The sequence below is a fragment of the Balaenoptera musculus genome, chromosome 11, assembly GCF_009873245.2.
Source record: "Balaenoptera musculus isolate JJ_BM4_2016_0621 chromosome 11, mBalMus1.pri.v3, whole genome shotgun sequence".
Lineage (NCBI taxonomy): Eukaryota > Metazoa > Chordata > Mammalia > Artiodactyla > Balaenopteridae > Balaenoptera > Balaenoptera musculus.
This window is the reverse complement of record NC_045795.1, coordinates 37,725,952-37,744,383: the sequence shown is the minus strand read 5'-3', so window position 1 is coordinate 37,744,383 and position 18,432 is coordinate 37,725,952. Positions and strand designations below refer to the sequence as shown.

At 52.2% G+C, this 18,432-nt stretch overlaps 1 protein-coding gene across 1 annotated transcript in view; it reads right to left on the bottom strand.

The window, feature by feature from the left end:
* LOC118903077 (copine-5-like) overlaps positions 1 to 17,364 on the bottom strand; it is a 60,585-nt gene extending 43,221 nt beyond the window's left edge. The window contains exons 1-3 of the mRNA XM_036867755.1: positions 17,270 to 17,364; positions 2,921 to 2,961; positions 1,086 to 1,132 (exon numbers count right to left, since the gene is read on the bottom strand). Coding sequence (XP_036723650.1) covers positions 1,086 to 1,132; positions 2,921 to 2,961; positions 17,270 to 17,364 — 183 coding nt within the window. The remainder of the gene's footprint in view (positions 1 to 1,085; positions 1,133 to 2,920; positions 2,962 to 17,269) is intronic.
* Positions 17,365 to 18,432: the final 1,068 nt, after the last annotated feature.

The window sequence follows — 18,432 nt, the reverse complement described above, 5'->3', positions numbered from 1 at the left end:
CTTGCCCTCATGGAGCTGACACATGACAAACAAGATAAGTAAGTAAACCAGAGTATCGTTTATGGCTTATGGTGAAAAGTGATAAGGAGGCAAAATTAAGCAGGAAAGGGTGGAGAGGCTGAAATGTTAGATGGGGTAGCCAAGGGAAGGCCTTGATAGGGTGATGTCTGAGTCAAGATCTGAGGGAACTGTGGAGGGGCCACGTGAACATCTGGGGAAAGAGCATTCCAGGAAGAAGGAACAGCAAGTACAAAGGTCCTGAGGCAGGAAGAGGCAGGTGTGGCTGGAGTGGAGTGATGGAGGGGATGAGCAGTAGGGAATGGCTCAGTCAGGTAAAGGAAGTCAGACCCTGTAGGGCCTGTTGGGCCACCACAGAGACTTTAGTTTTGCAAGATGGGAGCTACCGGACAGTTCTGAACAGAGGAGGGACAGAATTTGACTTGGGTTTTAATAGGATTCCTCTGGCTTCTGGGTGGGGAATAGACTGAAGGTATCTAGCAGCCACCCACTAAAAGTGTCTGTGATTCTTAAGAGCGAGCCCTTCAAGTCTGCCCTCTCCTTAAACACCCTATCACAAGGGGCAAAAGGCCTCGGGTGGGGACAATGGAATTGAGACAAGGCTGGAAAAGCGGGCCATCCTGAGTTATGGCAGAGCTTGGAAGTCAGACTAAGCAGCTGAGACTTGATTCAAAGAAGAGGGGAGTCACCAAAGGTTTCTGAGCAGGGGAATCACTTAACTAAAGCCACACTCACTCACATTAGTACAAAACCACGGGAAGGCTGCTCTGGTTGAGACATGGTGCTAGATGCTGTACCCATGTCTCAGGACATGATCTTGGTGGGCCTGGACTCCCTGTCTCCCCCCTCAGACTGGGGCTCCCTGAGGACAGGAACTTTCTCTCCACCTTCAGTCTCTTCTTGCATCAGCAAGGACGAGACTCTGCATGCCTTACTATCCTTCACGGGGGTTTAGATGCTGAAGTTGGAAACACATCAGGTGGGATGACTGCAGAGTTAGATGAACAGACAGACAGACAATCAGGAACAGGCTGATGTTTCCACGGTGGGAGAGGGGCTGTACCTACCTCCCGCCACTGCTTGTTCTCCATCCCTTGAGTATACATGACGCATACTGTGAGGAGAGGAGAGAAAAAAGGGTTAACACCCCAGGCCAAGAGGAAGGTGTGGGCCCCAGATACGGAGGGCCCTGGAGGGTCAGGCGCCTCAGAACACTACAGCCTGGGTAGCAGTGTTGGGTCTGGGTGGGGGTGGGGTCGGCTTGGAGGAGGGGGTCCAGAACAGAGGTGTGTCTGGGAGGGGCACCCTTTGGGAGGAGGGTCGGGGTCACTCACATCTAGGCTAGAGCAAGTGTAAAGTGTGAGGCAGGTAGACAGGTGTGCATGATGGAGGACTGAGTGGCAGAGGTGTGGCAGGAGAGAGCATCTGAAACCCGCTTGTCCCTTCAGAGCCCAAGGTGGCCTCATGGGGCCTATTATTATCATCAGCCCCAATTCCCTGATGGGGAAACTGAGGATCAGAGGAGGCCAATGAGTTGTCTGAGGTCATATACTTGAGAGGCATTGCTTAGGGCTAGAACCCTGGGCTCCAAAATCAGTGCTCATCCCCCTAGGCCACAGACATTTGGGGCTCTTAAATGCACTGGTTTCCCTGGGACTGAGCTCTTCTGAGCCCTCCCTACCCACTTGGTTGTGTTGAGGCTTCACAAGTACGGGGGCTGGGAAGGGTCAGACCTCCAAGTTCTCTTTCTCCAGACAGTATCGGTGAAACATTAGACAGCCTTGATGTACCGGGAACGATGCCTAGTACATAGTGAGCACTCAGTACAGGCTCCTGTTTGGCTACTGTAGTAGTCATAATGTCGTTGTAGCAAAGGAAACAATAAACAAAACAAAAAGACAGCCTACGTACAGACTGGGAGAAAATATTTGCAGATGCTGTGACCAACAGGGCTTAATTTCCAAATATACAAACAGCTCATACAGCTCAATAACAGAAAAAGCAAACAACCCAATCAAAAAATGGGCAGAAGACCTAAATAGACATTTCTCCAGAGAAGACATACAGATGGCCAATAGACACATGAAAAGATGCTCAACATTGCTAATTATTAGAGAAATGCAAATGAAAAACTACAATGAGGTATCACCTCACACCAGTCAGAATGGCCATCATCAAAAAGTCTACAAAGAAGAAATGCTGGAGAGGGTGTGAAGGAAAGGGAATCCTCCTACACTGTTAGTGGGAATGTAAATTGGTGAAGCCAATATGGAAAACAGTATGGAGGTTCCTTAAAAAACTAAAAATAGAGCTACCATATGATCCAGCAATCCCACTGCTGGGCATATATCTGGAGAAAACTCTAATTTGAAAAGATATATGCACCCCAATGTTCACTGCAGCACTAGTTACAATAGCCAAGACATGGAAGCAACCTAAATGTCCATGGACAGATGAATGGATAAAGAAGATGTGGTACATATATATGGTAGAATATTACTCAGCCATAAAAAGAATGAAATAATGCCATTTGCAGCAACATGGATGGACCTAGAGATTATCATACTAAGTGAAGTAAGTCAGAGAAAGAAAACTATCATATGATATCATTTATGTGTGGAATCTAAAAAGTGATACAAATGAACTTATTTACAAAGCAGAAATAGACTCACAGATATAGAAAACAAACTTATGGTTACCAAAGGGGAAAGGTAGGGGGGAGGGATCAATTAGAAGTTTGGGATTAATACTATATATAGAATAGTTAAACAACAAGGTCCTACTGTATAGCACAGGGAAGTATATTCAATATCTTGGAATAAACTATCATGGAAAAGACAAAAATAAAACATAATGCCATTGCTGTTGTTGTTACTGTTATTACTGTCAGTGCAGGACTTACATGGGTCAGACTTGGAGAACATGTCTTTGTCCAAAAGGTTCCTGAAAGAGGGGGAGAGAGCAGGAGTTAGCACAGCCCAAGGATCTCAGGGGATTCAGGCTGCTACTGAGACCCGGAGGCTGCCTCGGGCCTGGCTTCAGGCAAACGGGAAGCAGGAGGCTCCTTCAGCACCGTTTATTAGGGCTCATTGGAGCTGGCTGGGCCCCAGAGGTTCCTCAGCTCAGCTCCTAGGGTGTGTGGTGCTTCCTGCCGCTCACCCCCGTCACCAACACACACTCCTGTGGACCCTGATGCCCTGGATCCCACAGCCCCTTGCTCTTGGGCCGAAACCCAATCTGCCCAATGTTGTAGAAATTGTTCTAGAAATTCTCCTTTTACCACTTCTCTGTCTCTGAAAAAATAAAGTGAAATCAAGCCATCAATGTCCCATTCTCTCAGGGCTCTACTTACAGCCAGTTTCTTCAATCATCTCACCTGTGCCAGTGGATTAATTAATGATACCTCCCAGGGGATGCAGACTCATTTGAACAGGGTCCTTCTGTGGTCAAGGCCAGAGCTAACACATGGTCCTAACAATTAGACTTGAACTCATGCAGCAAGATAACTGGGAATTCCCTGGTGGTCCAGTGGTTAGGGCTCCGTGCTCTCATTCCCAGGGTCCCAGGTTCAATCCCTGGTTGAGGAACTAAGATTTTGCAAGCCGCACAGCGTGGCCCAAAAAACAAACAAACAAAAAATGATGGACATTGGGCTTCCCTGGTGGCGCAGTGGTTAAGAATCCGCCTGCCAATGCAGGGGACACAGGTTCGATGCCTGGTCCGGGAAGATCCCACATGCCACGGAGCAACTAAGCCCGTGCGCCACAACTACTGAGCCTGTGCTCTAGAGCCTGTGAGCCATAACTACTGAAGCCCGCGCGCCTAGAGCCCATGCTCCACAACGAGAGAAGCCACCGCAATGAGAAGCCTGCGCACCGCAACAAAGAGTAGCCCCCGCTCGCCGCAACTAGAGAAAGCCCGTGTGCAGAAGCGAAGACCCAACACAGCCAAAAATAAATAAATTAAATAAATAAATTAAAAAAAAAAAAAAAAAATGATGGACACAATGTTTGGGGGCAGAGAGGTCTCACAACAGGAGTGGAGCCCCTCCTGCCCTGCCTCTGTGCAATCATGGCTCCTACTCACTGAACCCCAGGCACTGCGCTAAGCGTTCTGCACATATTAGCTCCCAACTCTCATGCTGTCCTGCAAGATCAGTATTGGGTAGGCATTATCCCATCTTACAGATGGGAGATCATAGGGAGATCAGGCAAGGGCATGTCCGGCACATCTGGTGTCCCTCACTCCACAGTGACCCGCTGCTGTCAGGAAGCAACATGGCTCAAAGAAAACTTGGTCTCTGGCTGGGAAGTGACTCAACCTCTCTGAGTCTGTTTCCTCATCTGTACAATAGAGATAAGAGTGCCAGCTCTGAAGGTTGCTGATGCGCGGCCCTACCCCTTCAGCCCTCCTAGTTCCTGTACACACCCCCAGTTTCCTCCTACTTCTCTTCTGAGGGCTTTCTCGGGGAGGCAGGGCTGCAAATACCAGGAAGTTTACACTCCCCACGGCAACCAATGATGGGCAGGAGTTGGAGGATAAATGCCCGGCTTCCTGACTCCCCCCGGGACAGCTCTGAGCTGTGCTTCACACCGCCTCCAGAGGTGCCCACCGGGAGACCTGCTCATTGAAGACCCTTGTTGACTCGGGCAAGGGCTTTATTGCTGAAGGGGCTTCCTGTGAGCCCTCCCACCTGTTGGAGCTACTGACTCCTTCCTACACTGCCCTAAAGTCAAGCTCTGCCCTTGCCAACCATCTTACTCATGTCCCACTTCCCTCCCAGATGTCCCCGGGGGTCTTCTCATCCCCGCCTCCACTCCCCTACTCTCCCACGGGCCCCGATGTCCCTTGTACCCTTTCCCTAGAGAGGAGAAACACTAGGCTATGTGGCTTCCTGCCAGCCAACTCCAAATATCAGAGCTGGATGGGCCCCTCAGGATCATCTGTTCCACCTTCTCCTTGAGGAGGGGGAGACTGAGGCCCAGGGAGGGGCAGGGAATGGCCAGCTGCACAAGCAGTGGCAGAGCCAGAAAGGTCTAGAAGGAGACCTCACCCTAAGTCACCATCACTGAAGCCATCAGCAGTGACAGCCTGTCTGGACAACTTGACCCACAGTCAACCCCACCACCCATGCTCCCCACTCTGAGGTGGGAGCCAAAGACCAACCAACAGACAGACAGATGCAACAGCAGCCTGGTGCCAGGATACGGCATCCTCTGCTACCCGGAGAGGTCCCAGATGGTGCTCATCAATCATACCAGCTCTGGTCCCCGACCAGATTCCCGTCCTCTGCTCCAGTCTCTTCATTCAGGGCCCTCTCCCCAAAGGCAGCTACCCTGCTAGCCCTCCATGACCCAAAGGCACAGGACCCTTCTGCTGGCCTCCATCACCCCTCTCCCAGACCTGCTCCCCGCGGCTGTCCCTTTGGAAACCATCTGATAAACCTCTCAGCCCACTGCAGTGAGCATCAGATGAAATGATACACAGGCAGCTCTGAAAAGTAGGCAGCAGGAGCTACAGGTAAGATACCAATTTGATATATGCTCATCCACACCGAGGTGGGCTGACCTGGACCTGGGCTGACCCTCCCCTCCTGTAGTGTGCTAGGATTCGGGGCAGGAGTGTCTGTCTTGATTTAAACAAAGGACAAAATGCCTAAATTCCAAAGATGACTGTACAGTGGTGGAACCTGAGATGCGGTGAGGAGCTGGAAAGTAATAAAGAGGGTTGGGGGATGGGGGAAGAGGGGGTGGGGTGAGGGGGACTCCTACTAAAGCAAGTGCTGAGGTTTATCTTTGAATTCTGTAATGAAATTCTATAATTACATAAAATTCTAGAATGTTCAATCTGGAAGGGCCCTCAGAGGTCACCTTTTCTAATTCCTTTATAAATCAGGAATGTGAGACTCAGAGAGAAGGCAATTGACTTCTCCAAGGTCTGTGCCTCCTCCAAGTTTAGTTCTGGAACTCAGGTTCAGTCATGTCTAAGCTAGTGAGAAAGAGAGTGAGACCGTGTGTGTGTGTGTGTGTGTGTGTGTGTGAGAGAGAGAGAGAGAGAGAGAGAGAAAGAGAGAGGGAGAGATTGACAGAAAGAGAGAGATACAGATATGGGGTTTTATCTTCAAAGAGAAGCAGATGGGACCTGCCTGGGTGAGAGGTACACAGCTGGACTAAGAAATAGAACCCAGCCACCTAGCTTCGGTGGCTCCCTGCCCAGTGACCTCAGGACTCTCACTGAGCCCTGTGGCATGGGTCATCCTGGCCATGGCACCTGAAGAAAATGCAAACCCTCTTCCCCCTACCCTGCTGAGATTATCCTTACCATCCTTCCAGAACCATTCCTGTTCATTCTCCTCAGTTCTGCCTTCCTTGGACAGACACTGACCAACAACCATTTCCTCTGAGCTCTCTCTGGCCTGTACTGTGCCATCCTCTGACTTATAGGACCCATTACCATACTCGGCACACCCTGGACTGCAAAATCAGGGGTGCCTCTGTCTCTCACACGGGGCAGGGACCCCAACTCTGCTCCAGGCCAGCCCGGCACCTGACTCAGAGCAGGGTCCTGGCAAATTGGATGGATGAAGGAAAACCAAAAGGAATGGCCAATGGGTGAGCAAGGCTCTTGTCTCCCAACATGGTCATGCTCAGGGCCGGCCCCTATACTTCCTCTCAGCTGTAGAGCCTAATGGTTAAGTATGTGGACTGCAGTCAGACAAGTTGGGTTCACATCCCACCTCTGGACAAGTTACTTGCCTTCCTTGTGCCTCAGTTTCCCCACCTGTAAAGTGGAGTTAAAAAACAGTTCGGGCTTCCCTGGTGGCGCAGTGGTTGAGAGTCTGCCTGTCAATGCAGGGGACGCGGGTTCGAGCCCTGGTCTGGGAAGATCCCACATGCCGCGAGGCAACTCGGCCCGTGAGCCACAATTACTGAGCCTGCGCGACTGGAGCCTGTGCTCCGCAACAAGAGAGGCCACGATAGTGAGAGGCCCGTGCACCGCGATGAAGAGTGGCCCCCGCTTGCCACAACTAGAGAAAGCCCTCGCACAGAAAACGAAGACCCAACACAGCCATACATACATACATACATACATACATACATAAAAAAAAAAGAATGTTAAGCAGACAAGAATAGCATTAAAAAAATAAAAAATAATAAAAAAAAAAAAAAACAGTTCCTCCCTTAGGACTGCTGTGGAGCACTTGGACAGAGTGAGGCTCATCAGACAGGTTAGTCATCCTCATCGGCCTGGTGCTGAGCGGAGCGGTCATTCTCCTGGTGGGTGCTCAGGCTCTCTTGGTGACAAAGGTGAGACGGGACGGGTGACACAAGCCACTTCTACTTACAGGTCCCAGGAAGCCCATCCCATCACATACACTCCCAGTGCCCTGTTGGGGTTGATCCACTGAGGACTCCAAGGCTCAGAGATGGTGAGTGACTTGCCCACAGGCACAGAGCCAGTAAGAAGCCAAGGGGTGAAAAACCAGGTCTTCCAACGCGAAGCAGGGCTCAAACCGCAAGGACACAGAGAGACCAGCCCATAAGTGCTTTTCTCCACTATCTTTCTCTGGAGAGCTCAAAGAGACTTTTTTTCCAACAGGCAAATGTACTTTTCTCCCCAAAAAAGCATAAAGTTCTTCAGATGTCCAAGTGACAGCCTAAAGCTTGGCTTCTTTTGTTCCTTAAATCAAGATCAGGGAGCAGAGCAAAATGCTCTTTTCCTCACTGCTCTCCCCCAAAAAATCATTTCAAAAACAGTTGCAGGAAGAATGACCACGCACTGGGCGTTGAGAAGACCCCAGCAAAGACAGAAAGCACTGGAAAGGCTGACATGAGAACTCCTGCCTGGTGCTAAAGGACAGGGCCTGAGGGTGACACCTTCGCAACGAGAAGCTTAAAAGAGTCAGAATAGAAGCTGGGGCTCTCCAGTCAGAAAGAGGAGGAGATGCAGCCCTCCACTCAGGGAGTCTTGTTGGAGGAAAAACAGCAATGCCATCAGGGAGCTGCAGCCTGAGGGGAGACCCAGCCTTGTCCTCAGGGAGCCCCGGTCTGAGGGGAGAGACAGCCCCGTCCTCAGGGAGCCTCGGTCTGAGGGGAAACACAGTCCTGCCTCAGGGAGCCCCACTTTGAGGGGAGCCCCAGCCTGTGGAAACAATCCTACCCTCAGGGAGCCTCAGTCTGAGAGGGAGAAAACAGCCTTGCCTTTAGGAGGCCTACTCTGAGGGGAAATACAGCCCTCACTTCAGGGAGCAAAAGTCTGAGAGGAGACACAGCCCCGCCCTCAGGGAGCCCCGGTCTGAGGGGAGACACGGCCCCGCCCTCGGGGAGCCCCCGTCTGAGGGGAGACACGGCCCCGCCCTCAGGAGCCCCGGTCTGAGGGGAGACACGGCCCTGCCCTCAGGGAGCCCCAGTCTGAGAAGAGACACAGCTGTGCCTCAGGAAGTCCGAGGGGGGAGACACAGTCCCTCCTGTGCTAAATTGCTCAGTGAACTGATTATCACACATTCAGGTTGTCTCTAAGCGAAGCCTATACATGCTCCGTGGATTTACTAGCAAATGACTCTGGCTATAGAATAAAAGGAAACACACCAAGAACACTCAATCTCAGCTTTTCCTGGACTGGCGGTCCCTAATAAAGGTCCACGGACCCCCCTGAATCTATAAGCAAAATGTGGCATATTGGTCCATATGGATGCATACTTTTTTGCAGAATTTTCATCATATTCCCAAAGTGGTTCCTGAGGTTCAAAGGCTAAGGAAATATGGGAGGTTTTTTTGTTTGTTTTGGGTTTTTTAAAAAAAAAATGTATTTAATTAATTTATTTATTTTTGTCTGCGTCGGGTCTTAGTTGCAGCGCACGGGCTCCTCTCTAGTTGTGGTGCACGGACTCAGAGCGTGAGGGCTCTTTGTTGCGATGCGTGGGCTCTCTAGTTGTGGTGTGCGGGCTCAGTAGTTGTGGTGCAAAGGATTAGTTGCCCCGCGGCACATGGGATCTTAGTTCTCTGACCAGGGATGGAACCCGCGTCCCCTGCATTGGAAGGTGGATTCTCAACCACTGGACCACCAGGGAAGTCCCTGAAAATATGGTTTAACTTCTTTCCAACAAGCCTCCCTAAGCATCCCTCCAACCTCTGGCAAAAAGTTGGTGGTGATGAGCACATAGCTTGGATCTTCAATGCTGGGTCCAAAACCCAGCTCTACCCCTTAGCTGTATGACCTCACTTAGCGTCTCTGTGCATCAGTATCCCCATCTGTAAAGTGGGAGTAATAATAGTCCCTCTCTCCTACAGGTTTTCTGAGAATTAATGGAGTTCATATATGCAAAACAGAACAGTATCTGGCACATACTAACTTGCATTTAAGTGCCTGGCATACAATAAATGCTCACAAAAGCCCTGTGGAGAATAAGGTGGCTTCTAGGGAATCCCCATGTTCTCCTCTCCCTGCTCCCTACCGCTGGGCTTGATCAGGACCTGGAGCACCTGCATGTGCTCGCCCATCAGGGTTCACCTGGCTGTTGTACAGCCTTCATTGAGGAGAGCAGACTGGGGACAGGTGAGCCACTATCAGGGAGAAACAGGAATCCTGAAGAGGCTGGAGAGACCCCGGAGCTTGAGGGGCCCTCCAGATGCACCCTATTTCTCCATGGAGCAATTCAACACCAAACATCTGGTTAACCCCAAGCAGGCAAAGAGGGTGGGAGGGGGCCACATTAACTGTGGATATAATCGACACCAAATCCTTTGTTGTGTACTTAACCTATTGACACCCTGTTCACCCTACGTATCAATGCTGGGAGGTAGACATTGCCTCATTGTACAGGCAAGACAGCTGGGGCTGAGGTGTGCCAGTGTCACCCAGCTTGCCAGGAGCACCGAGACTGAACTCTGAAGCCGGAGACCATTCAGAGGCGCCTGCATTACCAAAATCCAGGGTCTCCCAAATCCCCACCAGCAGCGCCCCTCACATCCTCACTCCCCCGTTTCCTACCCCCAGCTTCATCAGGGGTGCTCGCAAAGGAACAGCTGAAGAGGACTGGAGGGCTTTCCATCTCTCCCTGCCCTGCTCCCTGTCCTAACAGGCAGAAGTAATCCCAGGAAAGGTGAGGAGGGAGCCGGGGAGGAGAGGGACCTTGGCATCCAGCCCCTGGCACTCGCCCATTTCCCCTTTCAAATCCTGTTCCTCACCCCCGTGCACTGTCTCCCTGCCAGGCAACCTCACCAAGGTCTAAAAGGCAATTTTCACGTGGCTTAAAGAGCTCTCCTTCCTGGAGCTATTTGCATTTTTGTTATTATTAATTATTGTAATAACTGTCCCTCTTAAGCTACGTGACCGAGGGAAAAGAGCCTGAGCTCTGGCCTCAGATCCATTCAAACTGGAATCTCCACACAGCCACATGGTAATTCTGTGACCCTGCACCAGCCACTTAACCTCAGTTTCCTCATCTGTGCACACAGTCACATACCTGCCTTGTACAGTTGTGAAGCCAATAGCTTACAACAGAAATGTAGGAAGTGTGCTCGATTTTTCTCTCCCTCATGCCCACCCCCCCACCCCATTCATCAAGTCTTAAAATTTCTCCTACTGGGACCTTCAGGCACTATGCTAGGCCAGCAGAGGGGAGTGACATTAGGAGACAGAGGCACCTTGCAATGTTTTGGAATCACACTAAGTCTTTTTTTCTTGACCAGGAAACTAGCAGGAAAAGAGGTTGTCAGGGGTCCAGCCAAGCTGTGCTTGGAAAATCACTCCCCAGTCACTTAACACTGGCTGTCCACTGACTGCAGGAAAATCTGAGGAGTCAGTCCTCAAAGACACCAAACTCGAGGCCCCTTGTAGCCCCAGGGATCTCAGGTAGTCTGTGGGTCACCTGGAAAGCCTCCTTGTGGCGGAGGCCATGGCTGTCCACCCAACAAGCATTCCTCACTCCCTTCCTAATAGAATCCACGCTGGTTCAGGTATCTGATGCAGATGGCCTGAAGTCAGAGAAGGTAGGCTCCTGTCCTTTGTTGCTGTTGACTGATTGTGTAACCCCCCAAATTTATACATTGAAACACTAACCCCCAATGTGCTGGTATTGGAGATGAGGTCCGTGGGAGGTAACTAGGGTTATTTGAGGTCATGAGGGTGGGTCTTTCACGATGGAATTAGTGCCCTTATAAGAAGAGCTTGCTCTCTGCTCTCACCTTCTCTCTCTGCCATGCGAGAACAGTGAGAAGGTGGCCATCTGAGGCCAGGAAAGAGTGCTCACCAGAATGTGACACCCTCATCTTGGACTTCCATCCTTGAAAACTGAGAAATAAATTCTTTCTCTTGTTTAAGTCACCCAGTCTATGGTATTTTGTTTTGCCAGCCAAACTGACTAATATACTGGCCTGGGGTGGACATGAGACCTGCCTTTGGCCTGAAATAGAAGGGGAAGTCTGCTGAGAGACTTTGGGAGGGACTGTGTTTCTAGATAAAAAGAAATTTTCAGAGAGAGGCCTTTGGTCCAATGTCTTGCTTCCTGTCTTTGGATGTGGTCATGATGACTAGAAAAGCGGCAGTCATTTTGTAACAATGAGGCCCACCATTTGGATGATGGCAGAATAGAAAGATAGCTGCATCCTTGATGGCAAAGTGAGCTGACAAACCAGAACTGAGATAACCTACGTACAGACTCACTGTGATCTGAGAAAAATAAATGTATTTTGGGTTTGACCTACTATCAGATTTTCTGTTACCTACAGCCAAAGCATTCCTAACTGAATCTGATTCCTCTGTGCCCCAAAGCTTGTTCCAGCCTTATTCCCCTCACCTCCTCCCCACCCTCTCTTCCCAAGGGTAGGTCATCTCCAGCAATGGCCTTAGGTCTGAGCAGGGAGACCTGTGGGCTAGGACAGGACAGATGGTAAGCTACTATCATATGGTCTAGATGCCAGGGAAGGCCAGCTGCCATCCCATGACCCTCTCTGGTCTCTGCTCCCTAGGGATTCCTCTGGTTCTGGGTTTGCCTGGCATCCCTGAGCAAGGAAGGCCTCTCTCATCCCTGGAGATAGAGTACCTACTTCTTGGCTACATCTACCATGGTTGGTACCCAGGCCCTACCGTGATTCTCATCCTTGGAGACCCCAATCCTCAAACTCAAGAGGCTCTCAAGGTTTTGAAGTCTGAGGAAACTGGATTTGGATCCCCCTCTCCAAAACACACTAACTGTATAGCCTTGGGCCGGTTCCTTAACCTGAGCCCTGATTTCCTAATCAGCAAAAAGGGAAAAATGCTACTCGTATTTTTCTAGTTCATAGGATTGTTGTAAGGTTAAAAAAGATGCAGTAATTGTGGTAGGCAGAAATCTAAGATGGTCCCTGAGATTCCCGCCCCCTGATGTACAAGCCTGCACAATCCCTTCCCCTTGAGTGTGAGTGGGACCTGGGAATATGATAGGATACTCACTTCTGTTACTTTATATCAAGTGCAGACTCTGGAGAGATTATCCCGCTGGCTTTGAAGAGGGAAGCTGCCATGTTGTGAGAGGCCCACATGGCTGGACCTGAGGGTGGCCTGTAGGAGCTAAGAGCCCCAAACCAACAACCAAAAAGAACACAGGACTTTAATCTTACAGCTGCAAGGAATTAAACTCTGCCAGCAACCTAAATGAGCTTGGCTTAGACCCCAAGCCTCAGATGAGATCATAGCCCCTGCAGGCACCTTGATTTCAGCCTGGAGAGACCCACAGCAGACAAGTCAGCTGTGCTGTGCCTGGGCTTCTGACCTACAGAAACTGTGAGATAATAAATGGCTGTTGTTTTAAGCTCTAGGACTGTGGTGATTTGTTATGCAGCAATTGAAAACTAATATAATAGTCTGAGTTTGTACCAAATTGCTATTTGAGTAGGTTAAAAACAGCTGAGTACAGGCAATTGCATATGGTTCAGCCTAGTACAGATGTTAAGTGCCTGGCATGTAGTAGGCACTCAATAAATCCCACTGTTTTTATTCCTCTGGCTCCACTAAACAGTACCTTAATGTAGTCAGTGGCTGAATGGACCTCTTTTTCCTAGCAATGGCTCTAACAGCTGCCACACTGCCCCCAGGCTCCTCCTTCCCCCAAAGCCACCCTCCCCCTGCCTGTCAGAAGACAGTGTTCTGAGCCCATTCACAACCCTTCTGAGAGGCTGAGGGCACAGCTCTTGAGCTAGGCTGCCTCTCCAAAATGCCAACCTGAACAGACAGCAGAAAACAACATCTCTGGGGCAGAGGCACAGCTGCCCACCAGCCCCATGTCAGCGGGAGGGGAGAGGGCAGCTGCTTGAGAGATCCCAGCAGGGCTAAGCCACCACCTGCCTCTGGACTCTCCCTTCCTTGCCTTCCCTGTGGGTTTCGGGAGCCCCGCCATGTAGAACCGTGCAGTGGTTCTGCCAGCAAGACCCTGCGGAAGTGCACAGGTTTCTTGTTACATAAAAAATGCAAATTGCTCTTTCTAACCAACACGCTGGTCTGGATCCCTGCGTCAGACGAGGCATAGAGAAATAGTGGGGCCCTTGGGAACGGGACACTGGACAGGTGAGTTTTGACTGGGTCTGCAGGGAGGCTAATAAAGTCAGGAAAGGTCTGGAACAGACCATCAGAAGAAAGAGAAGCTCGTGGCTCACACTTTCTACGATGTCTGCTGGAATCTGGTTTCACAAACCATCTACCTTACTCCCAAAACAACCCCTCAGAATCTCTAAATGTACACAGTATGTCAAATATATGTCAATAAAGCTGGGGGTGGGGGGAAATAGAACTTTCTAGATGGATCAGATCTCCAGGACCCACACAAACCAGCTATAGAGACAGATTTTTATTTACTTTCAGGTGTCAAATAATAGGCAACATAAATTACTATTCATGGCTTAATTCATTAATCCTTCTACTGTGATAAGGATTATTACACTTACTTTACAGGTGAGGAAACCACGGCCCAAGTTAAGTGCTTTACCCAAAATCACAGGGATTTGAACCCAGGTAGACAGACCCCATAGACTCATGTTCTTACAAGCATTGAGCCAGACAACCAGAGGCTTTAAAATCTTTGGCCCGAGTTTACCAAAATCAGTGAAAACAATTGTTTGGGAGTAGACTATAGATTAGCCCAGGAGATACCCAACACAAAGAAGCAGGGGCCCAAACATGTCCATCCCACAGTGTCACCTGCCTTCAGCAGAGGCTTGGATGGGCCTCTGCTGTGGTCCTGTGCTGGGGCTCAGACATGCCCCTGTGCCAGGCAGCTTTGCTCAGCTAGGAGTGTCCTAGGATAGGCATGGTGGGGGTCAGGTCCTCCCCTAGGCAAAAGCAGAGACCTCCTAGGGCTGCAGGGGATGGCAGGGACCTTCCTAAGGAGCAGAAGGGAAGGGAACTAGCTCCCAGGAATGCTAGTTTCCAGTTTCTTTGAAACACTGGCCCCCTCATCCCCAGCTGCCCATTCTGAAGCCCCCTGGAGCTCTCAGTCCACCAACCCCTCTGCCTGCCCTACTACTCCCTGCCCACCAGCAGGTGTCACCTAGATGCTCAGGGCAGGGGCACCCTGTAGCCTCCTCCCCTGGGCTCAGTCAATGCTGACCATGAGATGCAGGGGAGGAGGCCTTGGCTCTCATTAACTGGTGGCCATGGAGTATAGAATATGCTGGAGAAAGCCATTCTGTGCAGCTCTCCCTCCTCCCCATCCTCCTCCTCCTTGCCTCCTTTTCCTTTTCTCTCTCTCCCTCTCTCGATCTGTTCTAGAAACTGGATAGTTAGACCTGGTTGAGGCAAAGAGATGGATTTACAATTTCAAGTTTACCCACATTGTTTTCTTGCCTCCCTTCTGTTCCAGGTGACTCCTCCCTCCTCACCCCTTCCTACCAAAACTCATTATTCCCCACCCTCTGGCTTTTGGGAGGGCAGGAGCAGAGCCTGGGTCATGCCCTCCTCAGGTTGATGTCCCATGAAAGGGAATAAACACTAGGGTTGATTCCAGAACCACATCCCCCAGGAACTCAACTGCATCCCTAGGTACCGCTTAGGCAAAAGGTTTGAGTCTTTGGACACCTCTGCTTCCAGAGAGCAAACAGGAGGGGCCAAGTGCTACTGCCTTACAGTAATCATTGTAGTTATTTATTGAGCACCTATTGTGTGCAAAGCAAGTGCAAAGCAGCGTGCTGGATGCTTCATGATCCTCTACTCCAGTAAATTAATTCCTCCAACAGTATTCCGTGAGGACCTGCTACATGCCAGCCATGCTTCCAAGCATGAGGGCTACCTCTGTGAATAAGGTTTCTCCATAAATAACAGGTTCACTGTTTACACTTGACAAATGGGGGAAAGCGAGGCTAAAAGTTTGCCCCAAGTGGTGGAGCAGATTCCATTTTAAAGTGTCTGATTCCAAAGCCACAATGCCCTGTGCCCTCTGCCTCCTCTGGGTTCGTGGGTCTGAGTCCGGGTGGGGATCCCTGCCCTCAAATGCTTACTAAGTTGCTTTGGGGGAAGAGGAATGAAGTCTACACACCTGAGATGTCTTCAGAGGTTTTGTGCTCAGTATGTGAGAGACCCAGTGGCCCAGGCTGAGCGCTCAGGACCCAGGGAACACAGAAGGCAGTGATTTGGGCTGCGTGTGTCTCAAGGGTGAGAAGGATGGCTGGAAGTGGGGAGCACGAGGCCAGGCTTTTCAGGATGGGGGGACACGAACTAGCAGAGATGAAGGCAGAGTGAGATATGGATGGAGAATGTGCTGTTCAGAGGCTCTGAGGTGAAAAGCCTCCCGAGACAGCTCCGACACAGGCATGATTGAAGGCTGGGAAGCAGCATCAGGCGCAGGGCTGTGCACCAGCAGGGAAGGGAGGACAGGCTGGGGCAGCTGTGGATGGCTGAGGAGGTGAGACCGGAGCTAATGGGGAGTCAGGAATCTCCCAGCAGAGTAATGGCAAGATGCAAATGGCCTGGGGAGATAATTCTGACAAAACCGTGTGTTGGACCATAGGGGAGACATGTGGGGTTATCACAGGAGCCTCCAGAAGGGCCTGATGCAGGGGCCAGCTATGTTCAACTCCATCAGCCCTCACTCCCACTCACCCTAAACCGCAGCCGCCCCCCCCAAGTCCTTCCCTCTTTCACATCCCAGCCCAGTTCCCCTGGCTCCATCTACACCTCCCCAATGCCACAACTTGGGAACACAGGGTTGGGGTGCCATGAGGGTGGGTGAAAGGTCTGACCAAAGAGAGGCCTGGGCGATTTGGAACAAGTGCACACCCAGAACCCCGGAAATGCTGTTGGTCACTTGGGGCAGGGGAATGGCATTTCCAGCGGAAACTCAAGAGGTGGGCTCTGCGTAGGCCACAGTGCCCCCTCACAATCCCAGCAAGGCAGTGACCCTAGGCCAGCCACAGGGTGACTGCACTAGGGATAAATTCCCCCTTCCCCACTTGTATCCCTTACTGCCTGGGGCAGCCTTCCTCTCAGATAGGAGAACCTGGGGGAGACCCAGCTTAGATGGAGAAGTGACTCCCAAAGCCTGTGTGACACGACTGAGGATTTGGGGGTGGTAGCCCACAAAAACTCTCCTCCCCCTCCCCTGCTGGAATCTAAAATTCCACACTCATTGTTCTAGTCCTTTGGCTTAAGATTTTGTGCCCCAGTTATTGTTTTTTTAATGGTGCAACTTTAAGTTGTTATCAATTATCCACATCTCAGTATGAATGAGTCGATCTGATCTTTTCCTGAGAGTCAGTTTTGTTGTTGGAGGTGAAGAAAGGTTTTTCTGGGGTCTAGAATGGTGGGTGGGTAAGGGAGGAGAGGATGAGGGTGTTGGTTGGGGCAAAGGAGGGGGGAGAAGAGAGGGAAGGAGGGCACAGAAGGCAGAGGCTGGGCACGCCTGAGAGGGATGAGGCAAATCACTCTCTTCTGGATTTGGGGAGGGGATGATCAGAAATGGACTGCTGTGAAGACCCTGCTATGTCCTTTCACTACCTCCCTCTCCCCACACGGGCGTCTGGACCCCCGTCCCTGTGTCTTCTTCTCTCCTCGCAACAACGGCCCAGAGTGCAAACTTTCTGGGATACGACCCTAAGCCTGGCTTCCCAATCCGCGGTCGCCACCCGTGGCTGGGCAGGGGCTTTTGCCGGACAGGCAAAGGGGCGTCCTGGAGAAGAGGACACTCTGGAAGGGGGCGCACGGAGGTAGATGGTCGTAGCCAAAGGGGCTCAGGGGCTCCGGGGCCAGGGGCGGGGCGGGGGGCCGGTGCCAGCGGGCGGCTCACCTGCAGGACACGGTGATCTCCACCTTGGTGGCCGGGATGCTGCCCGCCAAGGAGTCGAACTCGCTCAGCGACGCCATGTCCTCGGGCTGCTCCATAGCCCACCGCGCCCCCCACCCCAAATTAGTAAATCCCTGCGCGATTCACGCCTCCTCCGGAGCAACCGAAACCCTGGGCTCTCCCCCAACTCCGGAGCCGGGGCTGGGCGGCAAAGGGAGGAGAGAGGAGAGCGAAGAGGGGGCGTGGGAAGTGAGAGAGGGAAGCGGGGCGGAGGGAGCGGGGGCCGAGGATACAGGAGGGGGCGCGGGTGACGCGACGAGGAGGCTGGGGGCCCAGCGGAGAGGCGCAAAGGGCACAGGGAGCTGAGGCGCAGCCGGGAGAGGCGGAGGGGCGCGGGGAGAGGGCACCGGGAGGGACGCGCGGAGTCGTGGAGGGGGCACCGGGAGAGGGGTGGGGAGCTTGGGGCGGGGACAGAAAGGGTGCAGGAGAGGGAGAGGGGTGTGGGGGGCCGGATGGGGCGCGAGCTGCGGGGGTGGCCGGACTCAGGCAGCGCGGAGCGCAGGGGCTGCGGCGCCTCTCGCTGGGTCTCCGCGGCGGGGTTGGGGACGCGGCTGCGAGCGCCACCTCCTCGGCTCGGGCTCTGGCTCCGGGGCTCCCGGGCTGCGGGAAAATCAAATCTGCCCGAAGCCGCCGCCTCCCGCCACCCAGGGCGGGCTGCGCGCCGGGTCCGCGAGCGCCGGAGGGGGCGCCTGCAGGGGCCGGGGCGGGGCCGCGGGCGGGGTCTGCGCGCTAGTGTGAGTGTGTCCGTGCGAGCGTGTGAATCTCTGTGCGTGTGGCGGGCGTGGAGACGCGGCTCCAGATGCTGGGAGCCTGGGGAGTGACAGCTAGAGATGGTCTCGGCCGTGCGCGTCTCCGTCTGCGCCCGCCCTCCACTCCCCACCTCCCTGAGGGGGTCTCCATCTCCGGGGAGGGAAAGGGACGTGTGAACCAAGGGGCATCTGTATGAGAAGGGTCTATGCGGAGCGGGGGTGGGGAGGGACCTGTGCAAAAGAGACAGCAACCCCCCACCAGAGGTTTGGGGGGGGGATCTCTGCTGAGGGTGCGCCCCAACAGAAGGCAGGTCTCAGTCCAGAAACAGCTTACACATCTCCTGGAGAAGCGTGTGG